A 27,941-nucleotide genomic window follows, 5' to 3' on the forward strand; every position below is an offset into this window, starting at 1 on the left:
TACATATACAGGATTTTTTATTCACATTTTTTCCAACACTCATTTTTCCACCTTCACCATGGTAAACACTTATTAATAATTGGTAACATTTGTTTCTTTTGTGAACGGTTTCACATCAGTATTAATACCAGAGGAGGTGGGTCAATTTCATGTTTTAATTTGTGAAATTCATATTAATTCACTGGACCAATTGACTGCTTATTTTCTTGCTTCTTCAAGTATCTTCTCCTCCAATTCCGCATATCTCTTCAGCAGAGGCCTAAAAATCTGAGAAGGAAGACGAAAAGACCTCACTGAATAGAGCAGTAAAAACACATTTCAACTGCACATTCAAATTACTCACACCTGCAGTTTTGTTCAAGTTAATTAAATTTTATATATGAAACCAAGTATGCACTACATCAGTTTTATGTTACAGTTCCAGTTTAATAGTAAGACTAAATAAGAGATATTAGTTACTTTTTCCCCCTCTAAGAATTAAAGAGCGACAGCTGCATTATTCATGTCCTTTTGCAGTACAGGGTGAATGTGGAGCCTGTCTCAGGAAGCACAAAGCCCATGGGAGGCGATGTCTGGGACAGGATGGCAGTCCATCGAAAGGCCACATAAAACACAGGATCAATGACTGGCCTGAGCACAATTGTCCTTAAGGAATGGAGAATTTGTCCTCAAGCCACCAAAAACCAGAGGAGCATATTTTAACACCATGGACCTCTCTTGGCTCAGAAGAGTGACTCTCACCTGGTAGGAAACCAGCCTAACAGTCAGGTCTGTTCTCAGACAGAAGTGTCCTGGTCTCCTATATATATATATATATATATATAAAAACCTGTCAGTTTGTAGTAAAACAGAACTCAGTTCTCTGACAAAAGATTAATGAAATAGTGAGCCAGGGACAGTAAACTTCATAAGAAGCCGAAATACTTCAAACGCCTGGCTCTAATTTGGCTCAGTCTCAGCCATGCCTTGGTCAACTCATCCATCGGCAAAATCATTATCCCACAGAGGGACGTGGGAAGCCTGAATTGTAAGGTCAGGGGGCACAATGAATGGGATGCCAGTCTGTCGCAGGACACGCACTTATCCACTAGTGCCAATTTACCTAAAGTAATATCCAACAGAGAACACTGATTCTCACATAAGAAATGCAATTACACACCACGTTTCCGAGCAACCTTCTAAACCAATCACCAGCAACCAAAACTACCAATAAGGCAATTGCACACAAAGCCCCAACTGCAGCATCCTATCAGGATACGCCAACCACACGGCCGATTCCCTTTGATCACATGACCACCCTCCAACCCCCTGTTCTCCAAATGGCAGCATGAATTCTGCTTTCTGACTGCATGTCCCCCCCCCCCCTCCTGTAAATAGTCCAAGAGCTAGAGAGAGACTCGAGTTCACACTGGCGGGGGCGGAGTGCTTAACGAAGGGCCGTCGACTCTGTAAAGTGGCCTGTTCTACTTTGAGTCAGCCTCGATCTGAAGATTCAAGTTGCTGAAGCACTAAAGAGGCCTTTATGCGGTTGTGTGAGTTGGGGGGCGGGGGGGGGTTGGGAAGGAGCAGAACTGCGTCATCCATGTGGACATGTGACTTGCGCCTATAGCTCAGTAAAGGCCAGACTAATTATAGTTCAGACAGCTTTCTGTTCAACTCTATAGACGTTCTTACATAGGTGGCTATTCAGCGCTGTGCTGCAGCGTTGGCGAGCCACGACTTATCAGGGAAAAAGAAACATTTAACACCGTCAACGGAGGCACCGGCAACCTCAGCTCTTCTAAGCAGCTTTGTGCAGAAGTACAGCCCTTCACAACAGGTTGGCAAGCTCACTGCTCCTCCCACACGCTCCCACACCTTCATCAGCACACCACATGACTTGCGTCTTCATCACCCACTTCTAGATGGACAGGAACAATTGCTTACGATTTGCGGAACAAATGTGAAAGTAAAATCGAAATTCAAACCTGTTCTGCTCCCGGGCCAGGCGTCGCAACCAGCTTCGGTTCTTGTGCATGTCGAACAGCATCGGCAAAAGACACACCCCTTTTGGCCTCAACTCCTGCCAAACACACAGGCGAAATTAACAAAACATTCTCTAAAAACCAACTGCAGCGCCCCCTACCAAGTGCACTGACAAGACAGTCAGCAGGAGAGCCAATAAGGTTACAGAGACAGTCAACTGTAGAGTCAGGGAGGTTTCAGAGACAGTCAGCAGGGGAGCCAATAAGGTTACAGAGACAGTCAACTATAGAGTCAGGGAGGTTTCAGAGACAGTCAGCAGGGGAGCCAATAAGGTTACAGAGACAGTCAACTATAGAGTCAGGGAGGTTTCAGAGACAGTCAGCAGGGGAGCCAATAAGGTTACAGAGACAGTCAACTGTAGAGTCAGGGAGGTTTCAGAGACAGTCAGCAGGGGAGCCAGTGAGGTACCACTTTAATTGACTGTTAATTAAAAAAAAAATCATACAATATCATTGACCAATAGCCCAACCCCAAATGCATAAAAAATAAGACATACCTAGAAACAACTGGCATGCAGACAGAAATGCAAATAGGTAGAGTACTATTAAATACATATACTATGGTTCACATTAATTACACAAAAGCCAGGATCACAGTGCTAAAGCATGCAGTGCTGTGATATATAAAATAAAAATGATGATCCAATAAGCAAATGAAAAACACTTCACCTGGAATGATTCCCGGGGGCCACAGTGTTGCTTACATAACATATTACAGAGACATTGACCTTTGAGTTGGCCAGGCTGTCAGATTAGTCTTCGTAGGAATGCACCTGGCATTTAAACACAGCAGGACTGGAAATGCGCGACCCAACCTGCCAGCCAGCATCACAAAGAACTGGGATTTCTCCTCAGCATTTACTTCTACTTTAGGCTAAACCATGAAAGAAAATAGATATACCATGGAAAAAAAACAACTGGTTTTGACACTGGCTTAATAATCTACACTTTTATTGGACAGAGGATGCTTCGAGATCACAGAGATCTCCTCCTGCATCAAAGCATCCAAACGCCAAGGCCGATATCTCCCCCCGCATTCTGTCGATAATGGAACGTCCCAACAACCAAGCAGCAGGTCACTTTCCAACACAGGAACCTGGGTGACAGCCTGCCACTGCGAGCCTGTCGTTAAGGGGGTATAGTGCTCATCGAGAGGTGCAGGAATACGCGTCTGTGGCTCAGATCACACCTGGCATGGCAGAACTGGCTGCCTCTGGGCCGGGAGGGTAAATAGGACCCCAAGTGGCTCCTTGGGGAGGCTTTTTGCAGAAAACACACAGGTGACATTCAGTCAATTTATAAATGCAACAGTAGTGTAAGCTGTAATTCAGGGGCATATACAGGGGCGGGATCACAGAGGCACTGACCTCAGCTGAAAGCTGATTGGCCCCTGAAGTTCCCATCCCCTGTCACTCACCAATTCTAAATATATCATAAATATATCATGACGCTTCCTCACAATGAAGGTAATGTGCCTCATTTGGGACTCCTCTAGCAACTGCTTATTCGACACAAAGTCAAACCAGAAGGACCCAAGGCCTGTCTGTATGAATTATGCTCCCACTTATGTACCCCAGATCAGGTCAGGGAGCATGCGCTGATGCACCCACCACACAGCGAAACTCCTCGAGATCCCGACCGGCGATCCCCCAGGCAGATACATGGTCCAGTCCCACTCTCCAGAAATGACCGACTATCTGCCGCAGCCAGGTGTCACGTGGGCGTCCCCTTGGCCTGGTCCAGCCCCTTGGGTCCTCAGCATTGAGGATCCTGCGAGCCGGATCACCCTCAGGGAAACGCGTCACATGGCCATAGGGCCGTAACTGACGCTCCCTCACAACGCAGGTAATGTGCCTCATTTGGGACTCCTCTAGCAACCGCTCATTCCACACAAAGTCAAAGCAGCGGGACTCAAGGATTCTCCAAAGAGAGACAGTACCGAAGCAGTCCAGTCTTTGTCTCAGCTCACTGGATAGCATCCATGTCTCACAGCCATACAGCAAGACAGGGAGCACCAGGACTTTAAAGGTTTGGACTTTCATCCTGTGGCAAAGATATCTGGAGCTCCACACACCCCTTTCCAGCGACCTCATGAACCCCAATGCATGCTATGGCTTGCATGCAATACAATTCATCCATCTTGGAAGTCGGGTGACCCTCTGCATGTCAGTAGATGCACTCAGGTCCCAAAGCCCAACCCTGGACACACTTCTAGCCCCTACCAGACTCTACACATGTACCAGGGTACCTGTGTGCTCCCCCCCCCCCAACCATTCTACCTGTTCACATTCCTTAAAAACCTCATTCCTCCCTCTCATGCCCAGGTCACATGACTTGGTTTCAAACTCCCCAGTCACATGACCAGGTACCGTCCCACCCAGTCACATGACTCAGTTCCCATCCCTTCTCAGAGCAAGTCTTACAGACATATGCTCCATCCAGGCTGATATGATACAATGAAGTGTTTACATTAAACCGTTTTTACTGAGCGTTAATAATAATTCACTCTGCTAATAATTCCTGCTGTCTGAGGAGCTCACACACACACACAGACACATACACACTCACCTACAATGCTTGTGCACATGAGGAGAACATGCAAACTCCCATAATCCTGATTACAAGATAATGCCCAAAAAAATATAAAAAGAGTAATTGCTTACACACATGAACATAACATACTTTTACAAGACTTCAGACAGGCTCTTTGTCTTATGACACATAAGAGGTTATATTCTGGAACACGCCGATCCAAAGCACCTAAATCTCAACAGAAACAAACTGAACAGAGACCTAGTTTTTAGGCATACTGCATCACAGATGAAGCAGAGACGCTAAATCCTTCATTCAGAAACGATTTCCAAAGGGCATGGCGCTGTTTCCTTAGCCTGGAACTTAATTTACTCAAAAGAAATGATTCCCGCAGACAAACAACCAAACCATTTCTGTGTGTTTGTTTTAAGCAGGAGTCATCATTTGTACAGGAGGCGAGTCCTTGCAGCTCCTCGCAATAAACAAAGTCTGATTCCATCTAAAAATCAGGACCTGAGGTGACGCCCTTTTGATTCTTTTGTTTTGTTTTTGTCTTTCCACTGCAAAGAGGGACCATGCTGCTTTGCAGGTTCCAGAAATTGAGGCCAACAGGATTCTGGAAACTGTCCATCAGTTTTGGCTGGGCTTGTCCTCTTTAATCAACCGGGACGCGACTGAAATCTTCATTCCTTCGACAATAAAACGCATCAATATCACATTTGCGCCGGATGCAGCGGACAAGGGCGGCCATGCAACAGGCTGAGGGCCTTTGGTCTCAGCTTCCAAATCCCTTGGCGGATTACTTTGTATTTTGACTAGCAATTAAAACCAAACGATAAAACGTAATGAAAACGGAGACGGTGACGCTCAAGCACGCTGTCTCCACGAGTTAGCGGCGCGCGGGCCTTCTGCTGCAAGACGAAACGGTGGCTTACGTTCTCATTTACGGGATTAAATGGGCTCTTGGCAACATCCCCCCGATGCGGCCTTTTCCCAAGGACTTAGGACAAGATCCAAAGAGGCGTAATGAGCACCAAGGAAGAGCAAAACAATGATCAATATGACACATGCCAAACATCCAAGGATTTGCATTAATAATTCACGCTGCAATTGTCTCGCAGTCTGAGGGTCTCATTAATAACTAATCAACATTTTCATTTTGCTTAACGGTTTATCAGAAAGCTCAATAATGGCATGGCGAACAAAGCCCAACATCCGGCTCCCAAAAAAGTACGGTTTTACTTGCATAACTTTATATTCGGTCCGTATAGCAAGTGAGATCGGCAGCCAGTTAATTCCTAAATTGTTGTCTGAGGTTTAATGTCAAATCATTATAAAGGACGTAATTATAGCCGTTTCCACTGGGTCGTTTCATCGGGCACAGGGCTGCACTCGTTCACTAATTGCATTTCCAATTTGTTTAGCGGTGTTTTCAGAGGAAGGATGGATCGTTACATTGGCGTTTGATTATAAGTGCTAGCTAGCTCATCCACAACGGGCAGTGCATCTAAAGGTCAGACTCATTTTTTTTTTGGCCAAAAAAAAAAAAATCCAGAATTCCACTATTAGTAAGAAATTACACCTGTGCACCCAAGGCTGTTCACTGCTATTGATCCATACATCCACCTATCCATCTAAGAGGGCAAATCAGAATCACAGATTCACGAGAAGCATGAGTTCATATAGGTGAGGAAACTGGATCGTTTACCAATAAGAAACTGAAAAACAAGCAGGCACAGACTTGGGACCAGGTTGAATGCACACACCTGTAAGTGTGACGTGTGGGTTCCAGGTGAGTCTGAGAACTGATCACATAACATGCAGACATAAGGGGGGACTCCAAGCATGGACTCCACAAAACAGCAACAGAGACAAAACAGAACCCTATTTCATTACATGAATATAGTGGCTAATAGAATCCAAAATGTAAGGCTTCCACTACGGCCTGGCCTGGAAACATCGGCAAATGCATGCAGTCGGATTTCAAGTTCTCTTTGTTGTTTTATCATTTGTATCGAAAATAAGCTTTTTCCCAGCTTGGATGTGTGGTTCGAAGGCCATGCAGGTCTAATCATCTGGCCAGCCATTTGACATCATCATGTTTACTACAAGGAGGGCGTGACAGAGACGTCATTTCATTCACACACAAAAAAAATCTATTAACGAAAACAGACACAACACAATGCAAATTTCACATAGCATACACAAACACAGAAAAGGGCTCTTACATAATTATTCAGCAGAAACTTTTACCTAAAGCAACATACAGTTGAGAATGCAGGGTCATCCAGTCACTGTTGCAATTAGGGGTGAAGAGCCGTGCCCAAGTGCCCACTGGTGAAACCTTGGGATTCGAACCAACACCTAACCTGCTGAGCCACGCACTGTCACTAACACCCATCACTGACTAGGCACGTCCCCTCACCCAGGATGCCACACTAACCCTATACATGTGTCAGCAGCCTCACATGAAGGAATGAGCAGGCGTGTATTAATGCGAGCGCCGTGGCATCACCTTCAAACGCCTTTTCTACGATCACACCGGTACATGCTAAACAGGATCAGTGGGGTGAGGGTCCCTGTAAAAGCCAGTCCCTCCCTCCCCAATCCGCCTCACAGGCTGCCGCCCAATCCCACTCTGTGGACCTCCACTCACTGCCTATGGGCACTGCGGCCGCTCCTGTTGCCATAGTGATAACTCCAGATGCATAGAGCGCAATAACCTACTCCTGAAAGCCTTAACGAAACGACACATCACAATCACCTCGCTTTTATTGCCTGCATCTGACAATTGGATATGCAAGGGGAAAAAAAACCTTAAGATTTATTTTAATTTGATTTAGAATAGCCTTGCGAAGAAACCCCACCTTCACGTAAAATCTCCGTTTAAGCACAATACTTTTGTATTGAATCAGGTTTTAGGATACTCAGAAAGCACATTTATTGCTAATTTATCAGGTGAATTTAAAAGAACCAAACAGGTGAAGAAATACTACTCACAGTATTTATATTTATATTATAAAAAATCATTTGATAAAATGAGCATTTATTAACGTTTATTGACAGCTAAAATCAGTTCTGAAAAAAAGATGCAGGTGGGAGGCTGATTTCCACTGAAGTTGACCTCAGGTCTATGAAGCACTGCCTAGGGTCGGCTACAAGTATGGGGCAGGTGTTGTTGTTTCAGGGGCCCTGCTCAGAAGGTCACTTTGGGCCCCCCTTGCCCCTCCTAATGTAGTGACAGCTTGTGAGCAACAGGCGACCAACAAGTCTTTTGGTTTTTTGATTACAGTCACAGATATTTATAAAACTGAATTTCCCCCGGTGGGGAGTGAAAAAAAAAGGTCCCCACAACCTCAAAATAGCAGGTTTTTATCACATTGTGGGGACATTTAGTTCCCACAATGTAATGTGTATTTGACCCAAGCACACACCGTTAAAATGATCACTTTATCTATTTTGGCTGGTCAGGAACCTTGCTGCTGGCTATAAGGAAAGCATGTTACTTGAGGCATTTTCATAATTTATTCAGATAAAGGTTGTTATATAAAAACACTGACAGCCCTATACATTCTGTATTTTACTTGAAGAAGAAACACCCAACTACATAATATAGAAACCATAACCAGCAAGCCAGTCGCAAGGTCACTGAATTACACTGCGATTTAACAACACTGGTTGGTCACCGGTTTCAGCTCTTGCCTGCCAGCTTAATTGGCTGTGCTTTTGAAACCACTCGCTGACTTCATAGGGAGACCTCTGTTGCCTGAAGAAACACTTACAGCACACATCTGCCGTTTCGACACCTCCCACCGACTGCCAAAGACACATTTGAAGATTATTGTACTATTGAACCCAGTGTGCGTGAAACTGTCGGTGGGGAACCCGTTTGCTTGGTTTGTTCGACGTATGCTTTGATCAAAACCACAAAAAATAAAAAAACAGACAACATTTTTAACCTTCTGATCATTTCTAATATTTCTGCTTCTCAAAATACGGGAATAAAAAATGGACTAGCTATTGTATGTTTAATAAATTAGCTAAATTAAAATTAATTGTTGCAATAAACAAAAATGGTAAAATGTGCCAAACAAATGAATCAGTACACACCTCCTGAAAACGGCATTCTGATCACTTTTTGTGACCATAATACAATTCTGCTAGCATATGAAACTCATTTTATGTTTAGATTTCACCTCTTGGGTCCCCTTAAGTAATAGCTAAGAATACGATAGACTCTTTAATGCAAAGCAACGGACAGTTGAGAAAGCAGGGTCAGCCAATCCCTGGAGCATTTGGGGGTTAAGGGCCTCTCTCAAGGGCCCAATGGTAAGATCACTTTACCAACCCTAGGATTTAAACTGGCGACCTTCTGATCACAGGTACAGAGTATTCACACGCTGAGCCGCACACCGCCCCCGAAGGGCTGGAATACCAGGGCTTACCGTGCTTTGCTCTGTAGGCAGAGCCGAGGCAGGCGGAGTTGGCCGTGTCGATGGTGTACACGGGAGCGTTGAACACGTCAGCAAGGACCTGTGAGGTGGGTGGGTAGGGAGGCTGGAATGAGTCCGGGGGGGGCGCGATGGGGGCTTCTTTTCAGAACATGCTAATGCAGATAGAACCTTTGTAATGCATATTAGCCATTATAAGGAAACACATAATAATTATAACCCTCTCTCCACACATCTGTTTCAAGGCTTCCAGGAGCAGAGAGTTCAATCACTGTGACTTCATGTGAAAGTGAAATGTCCATCCACCCCTTTTGCAAAAAAAAAAAACACGGATTGCGGGCAGCCTGGAGACTGCTGGGCAGGAGAGACCTTGTATGAGATGGCAGCACATTAGGGAATGGATGTACACACGCGCATGCACACACGCACACACACACACATACACGCACGCGCATGCACACGCACACACACGCACGCACGCACACACACACACACACGCACGCACACACACACACGCATGCACACACACACGCACGCACGCACACACACACGCACACACACATGCACGCGCATGCACACACACACACGCACGCACACACACACGCACGCACGCACACACACGCACACACACACACACATGCACGCGCATGCACACACACACACGCACGCACACACACACACACGCACACACACATGCACACACACACACACACATACACGCACGCACACACACACACGCACGCACACACACGCACGCACGCACGCATGCACGCACGCGCATGCACACACACACGCACACGCACACACACACACGCGCATGCACGCGCATGCACACACACACACGCACGCACACACACACATGCACACACACGCACACACACACAAACGCATGCATGCACACACACGTATGCACACATGCACACACACACAAACCCGCTCGCTCACACACACACGCTCACACACACACGCTCACACACATACGCACATGTAGGGTAAACATATCCTTATGGGGACCGCTCATTCATTTCAATGGGAAAAATGCTAACGCTAACTATGACAACCTTAACCCCTACCCTGCCCTACCCATAACCATAAGTAACCAAACAAAATACAAGAGTTTTTGCATTTTTAGTTTTTTCACAGCAGTCACCAATTTTTATAAAATAGAGTTTTCCCTTATGGGGACCAGGAAACCGGTCCCCATAAGGGAAAAAAACAGATATTTATCATGTTATGGGGACATTATGTCCCCGTAAGGATAGGTAAACCCGCTCACACACACACACATGCACTAAAATACCAGAAGACACTCATTTTATAAATGGCATGCATGACAAAAAAAAAACTGGCTAAGGACAGGAGAGAAAGAAATTAAAAGGAAAAAAAAAACAGGAACAGATGTTTACAGAAAAGTGATTTATGATTATACTTAGGATTATGCAACACTGTCATTTACATATATTTGTACAATACCACTATGAAAGTATTTCCTTGTACCTACCAAACTACAATTAAAACAAAAACAAATGAAAGCCATGTTTTAAGTGACAAGGTCAACTAACCTGCACAATATCACTGTTGGAAGAAGCCCCCCCGGTGGCCAGGACTTTAGTTCCAGGAACTGGAAGAAAAAAAAATGTATGAGTGATTTTGAAGCAAACCACAAACTATGACAGCAAGTGGCAAAATACAGGGGAATCTGGATGCAATGATTCCCAACCCAGTCCTCAGGGACCCCAGACAGTCCACATTCTTGCTCCCCCCAGGTCTCAGCTCACCTCCACCATGTATTCAGGCTCCTTGTTTGGCTGGGAGCTGGGAGGGACCACAAATGTGGACTGTCTGGGGGCCCCCAAGGATGGTCTTAAGGCATGCCATTCATTAATCAAAACTGCTCTGCAACACCATATGACAATAAGAGACACAAAACACTGTATCTTTCCATCATGCAATTCAGAATTGTTACCAAAAAATCTTTAACATTAAAATACATGGAAATATAGTAATGTAACACTTCGATACTGTACTTTGGAAATGTATTAACTTATTTTTAGGTACACCATTTAGGTACACCATTTTAATTAGCACCGAAAACACCCTTGTAACACCCAACAGGACACCCACCATACAAGACTGACACGGATTTCTAGAAACCAGGTATATTATCAACGGACTCCCTTGCACCTTGAATGTTTACCATGAAAGTGCGATCACTCTCACCGCAATTACAGCCGAGAAGCAGCATCGCGTGTCACCTGACCTCGTGATTCCAAGCGATTAATACTCACTCACGTGCTGCAAAGACCCAACACACTGCCTAGCAGTCTACTCTTCCAGATTTTTGTATTGGTATGTTGGGCAGCAATAGCAGTTCAATACCCAGGCACTTCTAATATCCCTGATGTATAGTGTTTCCATTCTGTGATAGAGCAACATACTGATGTGTGTTTTGATTCCACAGCTTAAAGTTTCTTCACTTCCTCACATTCTTCACCTACATAGAGCGCATATCTCGGTGCTTTTCATTAATATCCAGCCCACACAGTAAATCACTGACGCTTTCCATGCTAATTACGCCTTCTGTTTAAGGTCATTGTGTATTCAAGAACATTCCCATTTTGCACATCAATAAAACTCTCGGAAAAGGGGGAGGGTGACAGTTATGAATAAGACCTTTGTCATTTGCATTTGCTAAATATTAATGGCACTAGCGGGAGCCCTCACGCTCATATACATATGAAATAACCGTGGAGGATTTCACGACGAATTAAACTGCGTTTATGAGCGGCTCGGGGGAAACATCACGATGCGAGTGAGCCGAGTCGGGAAATTCCTCTGATTCTCGCCATTTTGGTCATGCACAGAAGCATATTTAAATATACGAATTTAAAACATGGCCATCCACCCATCCTCTATAACTCCCCATAACTGCTTCTCCAGGACACAATCACGGACAGCATCAAGGAAGTACAAGGCCCGAGATAAGGGACAACCTGGATGTGATGATAGCCCATCGCAGAGTACACACACTATGGGCAACAGTCACCAATTCCCCTAAGAGCAAGCCTGGTCACGTGAGGCTACAATGCTAACCACTGAGCCTCTGTAAACATCCCATTACGTCGGACAATAAATAATTTGTAGCCATTTGAAACACCTATTGAGGGAATATGAACAGAAGGCATATAGTGTAGGTAAGTTCTTGGTATCGGGATGTACATTAGATGGATTAGACCCTTGTAGGGAACATGGCTGCTAGATATCAGTGCTGCTTAAATCCTGTAGCTCAGAAAGTAGACCACTACGCTCACAATATAAAGACCATGGGTTCAAAAGCCATGAAGCACAGCAAAACTATAAGCTTTGCCTCCACTTTAAAGGCACCTGGTAATTAAGCGGATATTCCTACCCATCATCCCAGTACAAAAATCTAGAAAATGGAAGAATAGACTGCCAGACAGTCTTCATTGCATATGAACAGGTATTAATCGGTTGTCGCGGTAAAAGGAATCACACGCAGGGTAAAGTATCACTCCTTCCAGCTGTCAAAAGTGTTTTAATATCCCCTAACTCTCACAGCACTGCTCCGAATCTTAGCGATTTTGGTCATTATGACGTGTGAGGGGAGTTTCTATCAGCCGGTGGGATGCCGGTGTTACTCCGTCTGTCTGACGGCTGATGTCCTCGACCCGCAGCACATCTGCCAAGACGCCAGTGCCAAGGGTCCAGTTACCAGCACTGGCCACGTTTCTTTATCATTTTCCCCAGCCTCACATCAACCCGTCTGCACCAGGGAAGGTTAAGTGCTGGTCTCGAACAGCGGGGCTGAGCTCCCGGTCGCTCCTGGGTACCGTAGGCAACCTCTGTGCAGACAGTCTCCTTCCGGGAGAGATCAAAGGACGACGTGAATAATTTATGCCAAAAACGGTAACGTTTTGAGGTGATCGATGGTGCTCTTGGGGATATGGGGTGATTCAGACGGGCAGCGCATAGCTAAATAAGCCCCCACCCTAAAGACGACACACATTGATGCAATGTTACGACAAGTCGGGCCTTTTCTTTGAAGCTGGAAGCTCAGAACGTAGTTCTGTTACTGGTCCCATGTTTTAAACTGGACCCAAAATTAATTTAGAGCCACTTCATTTTGCGTTTTGCTTTAGGTACATCTCTATCTTAGAACCGTGGGGAATACACACGACTAATATTATTAATGAAAACAATAAATATTTAATACTTTTAATTTATCACCCCCATTCTCCAGTAGATGAAACACAGTTAAAGGATAAATCGGTGCAGTTCACAAACTCGAAATAGTTTAGTGGAAAGCCACTGTGTGAATCATGTGAGCAGAAAGCTTCCTCGCTTCTGTAAAAAATCATCAGTAATAAGGCATAAAGCAGGGAGCCTTTTCGCTTTCCCGCTCGCTTGTATTTTCAGAACTGGGTCACGAACCCCTCTGTTGGTCATGTGACCAGCTTCACAAAGGCGTTGCCGTCGACAGCACCTCAACAGGTGTCGCAGGGTTCCGCCGTGGGACAACAGAGCGCCTCACCTGCCCTAGATTATCGTAGCCTAGCAACCCGCTAGGTTACAGGGACACAGTTATGATGGGATGCTCCTAATGGAAAAGGTGGAGAGGTGAAACTTCTGGCAGATCGGATGAGCTGGTTGGTCTCTGGGGGGAACAGCGTATCTACGCAATAAAGCCGATGGTTCGAATAGTAAGCATGTCTCCTCCTCATCAGACAATTCCCCTCAAGGGTGACGCTCACTCGCTTCTTAAAATCTGGGGGCGTGTGAATTTCCTGAATTCGATCCGGCTCGACTGCAGAAAACATAGAGCTGCAAACAATATCTCCCACTCTGGGTTCCATTTTCCCTTACATGCGTGTGTACATCTTAAAAGAACAATTTCACCCATAATAAAAAATCATATTAAGCTCAGTTTGTGGATCCATGAACATCCAAAAGGAAACTGTATGACAAGCCCTTCGAGCAGGAGGATGGGTCAATTGTTTACTGGAAAATCTAATTTTATCGAGCCATACGTTAGCTTTTCAGACTTGAAGAGATTAGAAGCTAGAGGAGAGAAGATTTACATTCCGTGTCAATTGGGTTTTCTGCTGATCCGAGACCAGTGGCTTCTTCAGCTCAACTTGAATATAAAACCATAAAACTGAGACCTGGGTGAAAAAAAACTTGCCTTTGGGGAACAATTGTTTCCGTTTTTGCACAGCCTCCGGTTGTTGGTCTCTTCTGCATTTTCTTAGCATATTTTTTCCATTGCACTTTGCAGTCGTGTGTATTTGGTACTCATGTAAATTTATTTGTTTTTGTTTCTTTCCACTGTTTCTCATCCCTGTTGTGATCTTTACTAGAAACTGTGCAATCCTACATGGATGAACATGTCCGCAGCAAAATGCTTTGAGTAAGAAAAAAAACTATGCGGGCTACATAATTAAAAAGCATGTCAGAGGTACAAATTTCATTTTGATCAGAATTTCCGTCATAACGCGTCATGCTGTTGACCACTGTCCTTGCTGTTTGTGTATACTGCACAGTGAAGTGTATCTCCTATGTGTTGTGTAATATTGTTTTGTACTTCATGTTTGGCACTGAATCACAGGCAATTCTAGTATGTTTACATGAAGTCTTCTGAGTTTTGAGTTCTGAAACGTGAAGCTTACCGATTTTGTAGCCCAACTTCTCAGCATGCACCCTCTTCGCCATGAACTGGCCCTCCACCAGGGCCCGGATGTCCACCTGCCTCGAGAAGCTTGCAACCTACGTTCCGCACATAGGGGGTACCAGTGCTGAGGAAATCCACAGCGATCCCACAAGCCTGCATATAAGCGACCACATACCTACCCTACTCATCTCTTTGTTGAATCTGTGGACCCCAACAGCCGGTGGCGTTATTTCCATCACATCAAAATAGATGCCTTGAACAGAAAGAATTCCCGTTAACCAAACTGCAACATTGTTAGAACAGAGATGAAGGGAAGAATCCATGGTGGGTGGGGCTATCATCCACTGTCAATCATATGCTTTGGCCTTCCCATTGGCTGGTGATTGGCAGCACACAGAAATCCCGCCCACTGTGGGCTTCATAGACACATGTCTCATCCCTGCTGAAGACACATTTGCACAGAATGGTAATTACTGCATACTGCAGATAAGTCATTTTATAGAACAATCAAGTGAAAATATTTTATTTGAAGTATCCCAGTTACCTATATTTCCATCATTGCCCATGCTGGTAGATCTAAGGGCGTCGCTGAAAGCATCCCACGAGCCACCGGCACTTTCATCCCGGACCCTCTGTCTGGTCAGGGACCCATTCTTGAAGCTGAAGGGTAGTAAAGGCATGGGCGGTTCAGAGGGGACATGGCTACATGCACCAGGCCGAGTAGAACCGTGATTCTGTTACTGCATGAAGAGTAAAACTTTCACACCGAAGTTCTGGAACCTGGTCCCCGGTTAACAAGTCCTTGGGCTGTCTCAACCGGGGACTTTGGAAGCCCCTGACCTCTTTTATGTGTTGCTTTCACACTGCACAACAGAACTGGGACCTTAATGCTAAATAAGCATCAGAGACACGAAAAGCTCATAGGTTAAACTTCCCATATAATTTGAAACTACCGCCACCCCAAAACATTGGAGAATAGCAAATTTGTTTTGTTAAGCTATTTCTTAGTTATTGGGGGTAGCCATTGCAATCAAAACAGGACACAGCCTTTTATTTAAATTTTATTCATACGACTTGCTGTCACGATCGGGCGTAAGGCGAGCCGGGAAGCAGGCGAGAGCAGCCAGGTAGTCAGGCAAACTTGGGTTTATTGCACGAACGGACTGACAGGTACGGACATCCACGGACAATACAACAATGACTGATCTGGGGATGACTGACTCTGACAAGGACTAAATACACTAGACAAGCTGAGGGAAACGAGCAACAGGTGAGATCCATTAGGGAAGAACACGAGGTAATGAGGGGGGCGTGGCACACATCGGGATCGTACGGAGCAGGGTGTGACACTTGCGTCATGTTTATATTAAATTTGGCCGGAAGATTGATTTTTCGGTTTCACAGAATAACAAAAAATGGTGTAACATATTCCTCTAATAAGCGCTGGCTAGTTTCAACACTTGTGACAAAAGAATATTGGTTATTGATCAAATTTTCCAATAAAGAAATATGGAGAAGCAAGCAAACAAAAAGTATTCATTAAACATAATATAATACAAAAATAATTTCATCTACTCAATTTTTGCTCTACTACATCTCTTTCTGCACTTCTGCATAACTTCCAAGTTAGCAGTGGTGCTTGTGGTCAACTAACCAGTAAGCTATCGCTGTAAGTGCCTTCCCAGCAGTTTGTGTTCCAACGAAAAGTACCTAGTATGGAGCAGGTATTAAAAAAAGGGTTCTGGAGCTACCACTGAGGAACTACAATCGGGCCAAGTTCCTGCAACATGAATGCAACAAAAGTTCTTGGATCTGGAGAAAAGTCCTAGTTCCTGAAAAAAAGGTTCCTGCGGTGCACATAATGTGATGGTAGACAACGTTGGAGAGGAGCGTGGGGTGGGGATCTACAACAATGTGCCATTTGATTTTATTCCTTTTAAGGTATCAGAGATGGAGGAGAACTTGCACTGACAGAGGGCAAACAAACCATGTGACACCCGGAAAAATCACACACATCCGTCCGCTGCAACAGTAAGTGTTACGCAGAGCGTAATCCGGCCATTTTGTTCGTTCCATTTATTCAGTTCCTTCAACTCATAAAAGCTACACTTTGGCCATCACCCTCATCTATTTTTTTTGTCTGTATACTGGGAACAAGCCAGACTACACCTGCAAAAGTAAGGTGATTTACAGCAACATACTAATCAGAGGGAGCATTTCTAATTCGGAAACGCAGAATTGGTGATGTGGGTGATCGTTACCAGCCATCTTCACAGCGGTTTGTTTCCAGGACGAGAATGATGGCCTAAGACCACAAAAGTGTCTTGCCGGGGGATGCTGCTCTCCGATCTGACACACCGGCACCATTTACCATATCAAGGCCATGAAGGCACAGCTTTCCACTGGGTTGCAGAAGACGTGGCCTTCGACTGTGGGTTTGGGCTCCTTGATCCACAGGAAGAGCGTGTCACTTGTGCCCAGGCTGACCTTCACAAGAAGGAAAAAGGCTTCATGCCCAAGAGAGAAAAAACGAACCCAGGAACAGACGGCTCCTCCCATGCACACACACACACATACAGACACACACACACACACACATACAAGGTCACTGTGGGGTGCAGAACCAAACTCCAAACCCTAGCGATATGAGACCACAGCATTACCCTCTGAGTCACTCACCTCCCGATTACAGATATAACACATTCACTGTTTCTTCTGAGGAAAAAGTACACGTAAGGAAAAAAGACGATTCCAAGCAGCCAATTATAAATTGACCTCTCAGGAACACTTAACGTTGGCTTTAACTTAACATTACATAACACTCCTTACTTATTCCCATTACTAGCTTGAGCTAATTAGCACGAATCCCACGGCGACCCCCCAAAGTGCTGATTTAAGCTCTCCTTGGATTCTTTGACAGCAGACCCCTCTTATTTTTAGGGCAAAGATTTGTGGCGCCCTCTCCTGACTCCTGGGGCCATATGTGCAGATCTGGCTGATGTAATAACTGAATACTTACAGCCACGTCTCCTTCCTGAAGCCTCATTCCTGCCAAAGAACCTATGATTTAAAAAAAAACACTTTTATAACAATTACATTTATTTAGCAGAGATTTTTTACAAAGCGGTGTACTGTGTTCCTGAAGCAATTCAAGGTTTAGGGCCCTTGCTCAAATCATTCTGCTGACTGCGGGATTAGAACCAGTGGCCTAGAACCAGGCACAGTGGCCTAGAACCAGTCACAGTGTTCTATGTTTTTTTGCCACACACCAACCTATGGCTACTTAATATTTACATATCCAAAGTGATGTGCATTTTTGAGGTCAGCCAGTCTCTGAAGCAACTGGGCTTATTGGTTTTGCTCAAGGGTCCAGTGGCGAAATCACTTTACCGAGCATGGAATATAAGGTACACGAACGCACCTCTGCTCCCCCAAATCCTGCCAACAACGAAGGTAAATTAAATTCTCTCTCAGCCAGCAATCTCACAAAACTCTAGAACAGTGTTTCTCAACCCAGTCCTCAGCAAACCCCAACCAGTCCACGTTTTTGCTCCCTCCCAGCTCCCCTGTACCAGCTATTCGGTGTTCCTGATTGGCTGGGAGCTGGGAGGGCGCAAAAACGTGGACTAGCTGGGGTTCGCTGAGAACTGGGTTGAGAAACACTGCTCTAGAAGGATGTAAGAGATCCCCTCGGTGACCCAATGAGACCAATCAACCCACTTGATTGATTGGCCTAATGGTAGCATGTTCAGGGAGCTGATGACTGGCAGAAAATTTGATTACACCAAAAAGAACATATACGAGTTGTCAGACAAATACCCTTCATTGCATGTCACGTTTAACAGGCCAGTACTTTTTATGGTTGCAACATAGAGGCAGGATCTGAAGTGAGTGCACAAAAATGAAAAACAGTTTAGGATTCGAGCAGGTAAACTTACTCTTTACCAAAGCTATTGAATTTCAGCTCACGCAAAAAAAAAAATATATATATTATAAAATAATAAACTGTGCACTGTGAAATATTACACCAGATCAGATGGGATAATTATACAAGTTGTGTGACATCAAAAGAGTTTTTCTGACAAATACTAGCATGTGTTTTTGCTGATACTTTGCAAATGTAAAAATCTCATGCTGGTGATCAACTGCTCTTGTTTAAGAAATCCGATCAAATCTCTCCCTGACAATGGTGCTCTTGAAGGATATGAAAATGGTGCGATTTTAATTTCATCACCCTCTGAATCATCGGATCTGAGACCATTCCTAATGCAGAGTTAAAAACTTGGATTTGACGATTCACAGTATGGTGCTGGCGAGGTGAACTTGATTACCTAGAAACAATAACATTTTTCATTGCAAATACCCAGCATGCCTATTGGTGTATACGAACCTTTGCATCAAATGAGAATTTTTTTCCCTGTAATGCAATAAAGACGCTTTTCCATCTCCAAATTATAGAAATGTGCTTAATACCCTTGAACTGGGTACTTTTTGAAATGATTTATTAAGTGCAACAGCACCTGACACCGCAAAGCACCTGACATCACGAGCCATGGTCAAGAACACTTTATTATATTTCTCTGATAACTGCCCGTTTTTCCCTCTAATTAACAACAAAACGGTACGGCCCCATCTGTTGCACAGCGACAGTCTGGCACAAAGCCAACGTCACGTTACCTGCATCATTTCCCATCCTTGAAATGGTAACCGTTAATCCACGGTGTTAACTAATCATTTGCGAAGTGCCAGATGAAGGGGGACGAATCGCCCGGCTGCGTAACATTGGCGCCATCTTGTGGCTAGAAAGGTAGCTCACCTGGGTTATCCCCCGTGAAGGCCACCACTTTGCAGTCCGCTGAGAACCCATAACGACTGACAAAGTATGGGCACACTGCACCCTACGGGATGAGGGAGGTAAAATCATTTAGAAGTGGCTCTGAGCTCACAGGGCCATTTTAAAACTTCTCACATAGCTTGGCAGGCAGTAATAGTCCAGTTTCTCAAGAACCTGTTTACTCTAGTATCTCAATATTTTCTTTGCTTCATGATTAGATAAAGGAATCACCTGCACTGCATACAATCTATCTTTGTCTGGCCAGGTGGGTTCTAATTACACCTTTCTGAATTACACAGAGGTAGATGAGAGAACGCAGGCAAATGAATCCTCAGATACACACACACATGCATGCATGGTACCTTTTCATGTATGGATAAAAAGGGACCTGAAATTTACTGACATACTTTACGGATTATTGGTCACAGATATGATACACGCTTACTAAAGAAAAGTTTTCCCTGGTTTGGTGTTCAATTTTAAGAGGATGTATTTAACAATATGTAACACAAATCTGTTTGTATGCAGTTGAAGCAGGTAAAAGCGGCAATCAAAAGACATTCAAGCTGTGCTGGATTTTTGCCGATAACAGTCAACATCTCTGGTGCTTTTCTTTGCACTAATGGCGCCTCGCAAGTTTCCGACGTGGTGACCCGTCGTTACACCGCAAACACAGAATCACGCACCAGCACAGTCGTGGAAGGCACAGGGTTCCCAAGCTTGGCCTGCAGATGGGGGGCTGTGGCAGTCAGGCAGGGCGGGGCCCAGTTCTTCGTTTGGATATCCATCAGGTTCATCCCTGAGCCTACACCGGTGAGATGGGGGGGAGGGTGGGGCTTACAGTCTCCATGGTGATGCTGGAACTGAGCGCTTAACCTCACTTTCATGTGAAATCTCAAACCATTTAGCACTGCATCTATTGCACTTTACCACAGTACTCACAGCGACCCAGTATTTTATTTAGTATTTTATCAGCAATAGGGGATACATTTTAAAGTCGTGTTAATGAAAAAAAATCCATCAATACCAACTAAGCATTGTTTACAAAAAATAAAACTATTGACATTTGCTTAGTTAAAAATGTATATATTTAACTCACACAGTGAGACAATCAAAAAGTACACATTTTATTAAGGAGAAGAAAAGTGTAAAGCAAATGTCAGCCAGAAGGACGCCTGCAACTGACCCGGCAACTGAAGACCGACTGAACAAAAGACAGCTTATCTCCTGGAAGCCAGACTCACATGGATCAGAGCCTGTGTTTAAGCCCACAGGCAAACATTTAAAGGTATCAGAGACACAGCCAGGTTGCCTCATGCCACTTACGATTCATAGAGTATAAAATATATATTTATGTTTATTAATACCATGGATTATAAAGCTCATATTTTGTTGGCTTACCATCACTGTAGTCAACTTCAGCATACCTCCCCAGAAAGAGTGATGCAGCAAAGCTGCTGACCAATGAGATTCTCTGAAAATTGGACATTGCAAGAACAATAATCCAATTGCACACACCACCAGTCCACAGCAGTTCTGTCTATGTCATTATTAAACCAATCAATACTGAATATGAGGACTGTAGGTGGAAAAACTGAAATTTGTGGGTTTATGGGTGTCGGACACTGACAATCTCGGACTCAAACACATTGTTTATTGCACTGCATTGCAAGAAATGAAATTTTATTAGTCAAGCAGCAACCGAGAATAATCAATTTGTAATTCAAAGTTCTCCATCAACTCCAAAAAAGGAAAAATTCAACCTAAAACACAATTACTGGCATTATAGTATGTCCAGCCATGTTGAAAATGTTCTTTGTAGCTAAGGTAAAAGGGAGTGCTAATGGCAAAATTAAAAAAACATAATCACCTCTGTTTCACTGTATTTCACTGGGCTTGTCTGGTAGATCTTGGCTATTTGATTCCCAGTGAAACGCTGAAAGAAGTATAAAGAACAAAGGAAGTTTAGAGAAGCAGTAATCAGCTATAAACTATCTCCCACCATGGCGACCAGGCTCTTACTTCATAGGCCCGTGAGCCGGTGATGTCGGCCAGTCTCTGAGCCCCGCCCACGGCCTCCTCCAGCCTCTGACACTGTTCAGCAGTGCTGGAGTCCATCCAGACGGGGCTATCGGGCACTGCAAAGCAGCCCTGTGGCACAGAGACCAACGCGTGCCATCAAAGCAGGTTGTCGTTTACATGTTTAGAATAACTTCAAGCAGAAAGATCTTCCAGAGATGTCCTGAAGACAACCTGTCATGTTACAACATCAGACAGTACCTAATAAACTTCATACAGTAAAAGTTCTCATATTTGGCAATGTCGGGACCGAAACACTGCCAGATAGCTGGATTTCCCAGATAGTTGAGCAGTACTCCTGAAAAACACTGATTTGTAACATACACTATATGTATACACTGTAAGTATTGGGATGTCTAGCCATTACACCTACAGGAACTTCAACAATATATCATTCTAAATAAATAGGCATCAATATAGAGTTGGGCTCCCTTTGCAAGTATAATGGCCACCACTCTTCTGAGAAAGCTTGGAGTGTGTCTGTGGGAATTTTTGCCCATTTATACAGAAGAGCATTTGTGAGGTCAGGCACTGATGTTGGACATGAAGGTCTGGCTCACATCTCCATTCTAGTTCACCCCAAAGGTGACCGAGGGGTTGAAGTCAGGGCTCTGTGCAGACCAGTCAAGTTCTTCCACGCCAAACTCACCCAAACATGTTTTTATGGATCTTGTTTTGTGCACTGGGGGACAGTCATGCTGGAACAGAAAAAGGTCCTTCCCCAAACTGTTCCCACAAAGTTTGAGGCATAGAATTGTCCAAAATGTCTTGGTATGCTGAAGCATTAAAAGTTTCCTTCATTGGAACTAAGGGGCCTAAACCCAACCCCTGAAAAACACTCCCACACCAGTATCCCTCCCCCATCAAACTTTACAGTTTGTTCAATGTAGTCAGGTACTGTAGGTAAAGTTCTCCGGGCATCCGCCAAACCCGGACTCCATCAGACTGCCAGACAGAGAAGCACGATTTGTCACTCTACAGAACACTTTTCCACTGCTCCTGAGTCCAGTGGCAGTGTGCTTTGTACCATTCCACCTTATGCTTGACATTGTGCTTGGTGATGTGAGCCTTCATGCAGCTGCTCAGCCATGGAAGCCCATTCCATGAAGCTCTCAGTACATAGTTTTTGTGTTGGGGTTAATGCCAGAGGAAGTTTGGAACTCTGCAGTCATTGAGGAAACAGAGCATTGGTGACTTTTACACACTATGCCCCTCAGCACTCAGCGATCCTGCTTACTTTATGTGGTCTGACACTTTGTGGCTGAGTTTCTGTTGTTCCTAAATGGTTCCACTTTGCAATAATACCACTTACAGTTCACAGTGGAATATCTAGCAGGGAGGAAATTTTAAGAATTGATCATCCTATGACAGTACTGTGATTGAATTCAAGGTCAAGCATCTTCAGAACAACCCATTCTATCCCAAATGTTTGTAAACCTGACTGGATGACTAAGTGCTTGATTGTATATACCTGTGGCAAAGGGTCTGAATGAAACACCTGAATTCAATGATTAAGAGGTGTGTCCGAATACTTTTGTCCATGTAATGTATTTCTTATATACGTTTATGCACACACATTAATGATGGTTGTACTGTTTCTTTAAATTGGATGTTTGATACAATACAGGAAATTGCAAGGTGAACAATGGCAGAACAAGTAGTAAGATTAATTTTTTTGAATTTTTAATTCTAATACTGAAATTTAAGAATTAAGCCAGTTACTTTAACGTGTCAGTAATGAAAGTTTTTATCGTAATAAGCTAACAGAAGCTAATGATTAATTGGCTCATTTTTATAAATGGAAGGAGGGACCAGGACGCACTTGGAAGACAGTGGCTTTTCTGATATACCTTTACAAACTCCCTGTAAACTAAAATACGACATCAAAAGCAATGCATTAAAAACAAGCTAAGATCAAAATAAATTAATCACAGGGCCCTGATGGCATCTTATCTATAGTTTTAAAAGAGATGAGGGATATTACGTTTAATTTTACTATTTCAGAAATCCTTATCTGCCTGTGTGGTACATGCTAATATAACATCCATATTCAAAAAAGGGCATAGAAGTAATCCAGCAATCAGTTTAACTTGCATAATTGGAAAAGTAATGGAATCTATAATCCAAGTAAAAATAATAGATTACCTGGATTCAAATAATATTCTGAGGGATAGCCAACATGGATTTAGGAGAGGCAGATCCTGTTTAACTAATCCACTTCAGTTCTTTGAAGAAGCAACAAGAGAAATTGATTTAAAAAGGCCTACGATATAATCTACTAAGATTTCCAGAAGGCCTTTGATGTCCTCCACAAACAGCTCCTGCTTAAGCTCAAAGCTTCAGGGATTTTAGGAACTGTATAAACTTTGATTGAAAACTGGTTAGCAGACAGGAAGCAGCAGGTAGTTATTAGAGTAACAATGTCACAGTGGGCCTGCGTTCTTAGTGGGGTACTGCAGGGTTCAGTTTTAGGACCGCTTTTATTCCTAATTTACATTAATAATATTGACACCAATATATGCAGTAAACTGGTTACATTTTCAGATGACACCAAGGTGGATGGTGTAGCAGATACGGAATCAGCATCACAGAGGCTACAACGGGATCTTGAGTTAATTAGCGACTGGGCTGATACTTGGCAGATGAAATTTAACGTAGATAAATGTAAGGTAATCCATGCAGGGAGCAGAAACATGAAGTACAGATATTTTATGGGTTCCACTGAAATGAAGGTAACTGATTATGAGAAAGACCTCGGTGTGTATGTTGATGTTTCCATGTCCCACTCTCACCAGTGTGGGGAAGCAATTAAAAAGGCCAATAGGATGTTGGGTTACATCTCTAGATGTGTGGAGTTTAAGTCAAGGGAGGTGATGCTAAGATTATACAATTCCTTCGTAAAATCGCACCTAGAATATCACCAAACCTTAAAAAGGACATTGCTGCTTTGGAAAGGGTGCAACAGAGGGCTACAAGAATGATTCCTCATCTTAGAGGAATGTCTTATGAGGAGAGGTTAGCTGAGCTGAATCTGTTTAGCCTCGAGCAAAGGAGACTAAGGGGGGATATGATCCAGGTATATGAGATTCTAACAGGTCAGAATGTTGTTCAGTCAAATAGTTACTTCAATATTAGTTTAAATACTAGAACTTGTGGACATAAGTGGAAATTAGTGGAAATTTGAGAAAAGATTTCAGAAAGCACTTCTTTACACAGCGTGTAGTCAGAGTATGGAATAATCTTCCTGTTAGCGTAGTACAAGCTAAAACCTTGGACTCCTTTAAATCAGAGCTAGATAAGATTTTAACAACTCTGAGCTATTAGTTGAATTCTCCCCAAAGAAGTTTGATGGGCCAAATGGCCTCCTCTCGTTTGTAAATTTCTTATATTCTTTTGTAAAAAATCAATAATAAAAATCAATCCACACACACAAATAAAACACAACTGCTTTCTCTTTCTCTGTCTATTACATTTACTTAATTATTTAGCAAACACTTTTATCTAAACAGACATAAACTTGAGAGAGCAGGGTCAGACAGTCCCCAGAGTGACTGGGCTTTAAGACCTTGCTCTGGGCCCAATGGTAAAATTACTGACCACATGATTTGAACCGTACCGTTATGTCTACTGAGTCTAAACCTTGACCTGGAGTGTCTGACTTAGTTTACAACTCCACAGAGGCATGAAGACATTGAGTGGAGTTGACCATACTTGTGGTAAACAAGGTTCATCATAAGTTTGCCATAGGTACACCCTGCCGACCCCAAAGCCCCCCATTGCTCCACATGTGTTTGTGAGCCTCACCTCCAGAAGCTTGTGTAAGGGCTTCCCTCCATCAAGACCTTCCAGAACCAGACTGGCTCCCCTCTTCCAGTACACACTGCCATGTTGCTGGAGAACAGGGACAGAGCTCAAATCCCCAATTGCTGGATTTCTCTTCCCTTAAATTGATGAATAGGGCCCAGCCCGCTTCTGATTCTCTACCTGTCCACTTCCTGATAGAGCTTCCACACGGGAAAAATCAAACCCATCGCTTCTCATCTTCTCAAGGACAATGTCCAAGGCCTAGCAGACAAAAAAGGACACATTTTATAAACTGCATAAGCCTTCTCACATACCTGTCCTGGATAAGCTGCTGGAAGATGGAGATAAGTGGATATTTTCAACTCTGACAGCGATCACATCAATTTCCACATTAACACAACAGACTGCACAACACCTACACTCATCCTCCAGCGCCTCGTCCTCCCAGTGCACCTCCCATGTCCCCAACCATCAGCAATGACACTGACCACAGTGACTGCACCTCTGTCACATTCATGCATTATATCTACCATCCATACTCATTTATTCCGCGTCCTGCGACACTCCCCAGCATTCCTGGGTCATACATTCTCATATGTACATTTTATGTAATTTTCCCTCTCTGACTCTGTGTTGCTTGTCCTCCATCTCATAATTACACTATTCATCTTGTTATTGCACCGTTGCATGTTTGGTGATGCTGCTGTTCGCCCCTTAATTTCCCCTCAGAGATGAATAAAAGTTTATCTATATACATCATTGGCCAATATCATTAGGCTCTCATTCATTTTCATTGCTATATAATTATAAAGAACCAATCTTCTATATGCCTTATGTTATCACAGTATACGGATGCATTATATCCATCCATCCATCCATACATCCATCAGTCAATCCATCTCCCAGCCATTTATCAAGAACAGGGTGATAAGAATGTGTTTGATGGCAAAATTTAAATGGAAATAAAATGTTCTGACTACCTTGACCCACATCAGCACTGGGGATGTAACTCTCAGGCCGTCACTGTGAATGTGGACGCCATCCTTAGTCCTAGATAATTATGAATTCACTTTTTACCATATGAATGGAAACTACATGTTAATGAGTATCAGTTTTAAGTGATATTAGTTATATGCCCAAATAAAAATTAATTACATGTACAAGGCCACGGTGTAAGATGGATTGCACCTCCTTACCCATACTCTGGAAGTTCACTGTCAAAGTGTACATTGCTCTCGTGGACCGCGTTCAGGGTCTCGTCCACTGCTACCACCTTGAGCTTAAATGGGAAAACTTAAATGAATACCATGCGTGATCAGCAAAGAATATAGAAGCAGCTCGAAAGCGATAGAGGAGCTAACATGGGAAAAGGGGGTGCCGGATGTTTATGGAGTGTGGGGTGTTTTTATTGCTTTATTTACATAACAGTGTAGCTTGGTGAGGTTTTGACTGAAATCGGTCAGCCGGTAGCACAAAGAGATAAGTCACACTTCGGTTTAGGCATTACAATACGCCCCACTTGCTACAGGACTTAAGTACACCGGGTAATTAAAGGGACCATTACCACGGTATTAATGCACTTTTACTTTATATCTCGTTTACGTAATAAAGTAACGTCTCCGCGCTGGGTAGTTTGCAGTTCATGCAATTGTGTCTTATGTCATTAAATATCTTTATTAAGCAGCGACGCCTACGGTACTGCTTTCACACATCGAAGATCTTACCGGTCAAATAATACGTTTAATATGTATATATTGTGGGTCACACTATATTTTATAGGGATTTTAAAAGATTGCCAAATCCGCGATCGAGCGCCATAAAATCTCCGTCGCATTGATTGCGCGCTCAGCTTTTTCTCGCAGCGCGCTCCGTTTACACGGGAGCGCGCAGCGTGCACGCCAGCTGAGCCCTACCTGCTGGGTGCTGAAATCTAGCCCCAGGTAATAAGGCCGACCCGGCGCGGACATCTTCACCCGGGACTTTGGTCAAACGCGCTTACGCGCTGCTTCTGGCCACTGCTGCGGGAGAGAGGAAGGACCCGTATGTCAGGAAATCTCCCTCCTTCTCCTCTCTCTCTCTCTCTCTCTCTCACTCGCACTCAATCTCAACTTTAGCTGAACGCACGTGATCTGATGTTTTCCACTTGTTTTATATATAATGTAACAAATAAGAGTAATCGCAGCTATGATTTCAAAGGTTATATTACACTATCTGCTCGGGTAATATGCTGAGTGCCTGTTCTAATCGTCAATGTAAATACTAATGAAACAAAAGGCAGGAAGCAGCAGTGCTGAAGCCCAGGAATAACAGACATCCGGGACTGTTCTGTGTATCACGAAACATTCCCGTAATTTGGAAGTGTAATAATCTGGTGAAAAGACACAGAAATACCATTATGGTTATGTGAGCTCTACCTATTTAGCTACGGTGCCACCAAGTTAACTAGTTCTACCCATATAAAACAATTTTTTTTCTGCAATTATGCAAACAACCAGCAGAACAAGACAAGTATATAAGTTAATGAAAAG

The 27,941-nt window shown here is 43.7% G+C and overlaps 1 protein-coding gene across 2 annotated transcripts; it reads right to left on the reverse strand.

The window, feature by feature from the left end:
• Window positions 1-27,656, reverse strand: xylb (xylulokinase homolog (H. influenzae)). Of its 2 annotated transcripts, XM_023823766.2 has the most exons (19): window positions 27,327-27,656; window positions 26,610-26,692; window positions 26,394-26,463; window positions 25,594-25,674; window positions 25,414-25,500; window positions 21,553-21,681; window positions 21,401-21,466; window positions 20,932-21,004; window positions 20,217-20,335; window positions 19,513-19,594; window positions 17,716-17,756; window positions 17,068-17,183; window positions 15,241-15,356; window positions 14,876-14,949; window positions 14,695-14,791; window positions 10,570-10,628; window positions 9,002-9,089; window positions 1,968-2,062; window positions 1-267 (listed from the first exon to the last, which is right to left on the reverse strand). In XM_023823766.2, the coding sequence occupies exons 1-19, from the start codon at window positions 27,378-27,380 to the stop codon at window positions 199-201; spliced, it is 1,599 nt and encodes a 532-aa protein (XP_023679534.1). In that variant the 5' UTR covers window positions 27,381-27,656; the 3' UTR covers window positions 1-198. The 2 variants fall into 2 exon arrangements, with proteins under 2 accessions (XP_023679534.1, XP_072568362.1); XM_072712261.1 differs by lacking the exons at window positions 26,394-26,463; window positions 27,327-27,656.
• Window positions 27,657-27,941: the final 285 nt, after the last annotated feature.

Source organism: Paramormyrops kingsleyae, chromosome 1, assembly GCF_048594095.1.
Source record: "Paramormyrops kingsleyae isolate MSU_618 chromosome 1, PKINGS_0.4, whole genome shotgun sequence".
NCBI classification, from domain to species: Eukaryota; Metazoa; Chordata; class Actinopteri; order Osteoglossiformes; family Mormyridae; genus Paramormyrops; species Paramormyrops kingsleyae.

Coding starts and splice junctions, on each gene's coding strand:
- xylb (XM_023823766.2), bottom strand. CDS start 27,380: ATGTCCGCGCCGGGTCGGCCTTATTACCTGGGGCTAGATTTCAGCACC. Junction 21,682..25,413: donor CCTTACACAAGCTTCTGGAG/GTGAGGCTCACA, acceptor TCTGTGCCACAG/GGCTGCTTTGCAGTGCCCGA. Junction 15,357..17,067: donor GCCTTCATGGCCTTGATATG/GTAAATGGTGCC, acceptor ACTACCCTTCAG/CTTCAAGAATGGGTCCCTGA.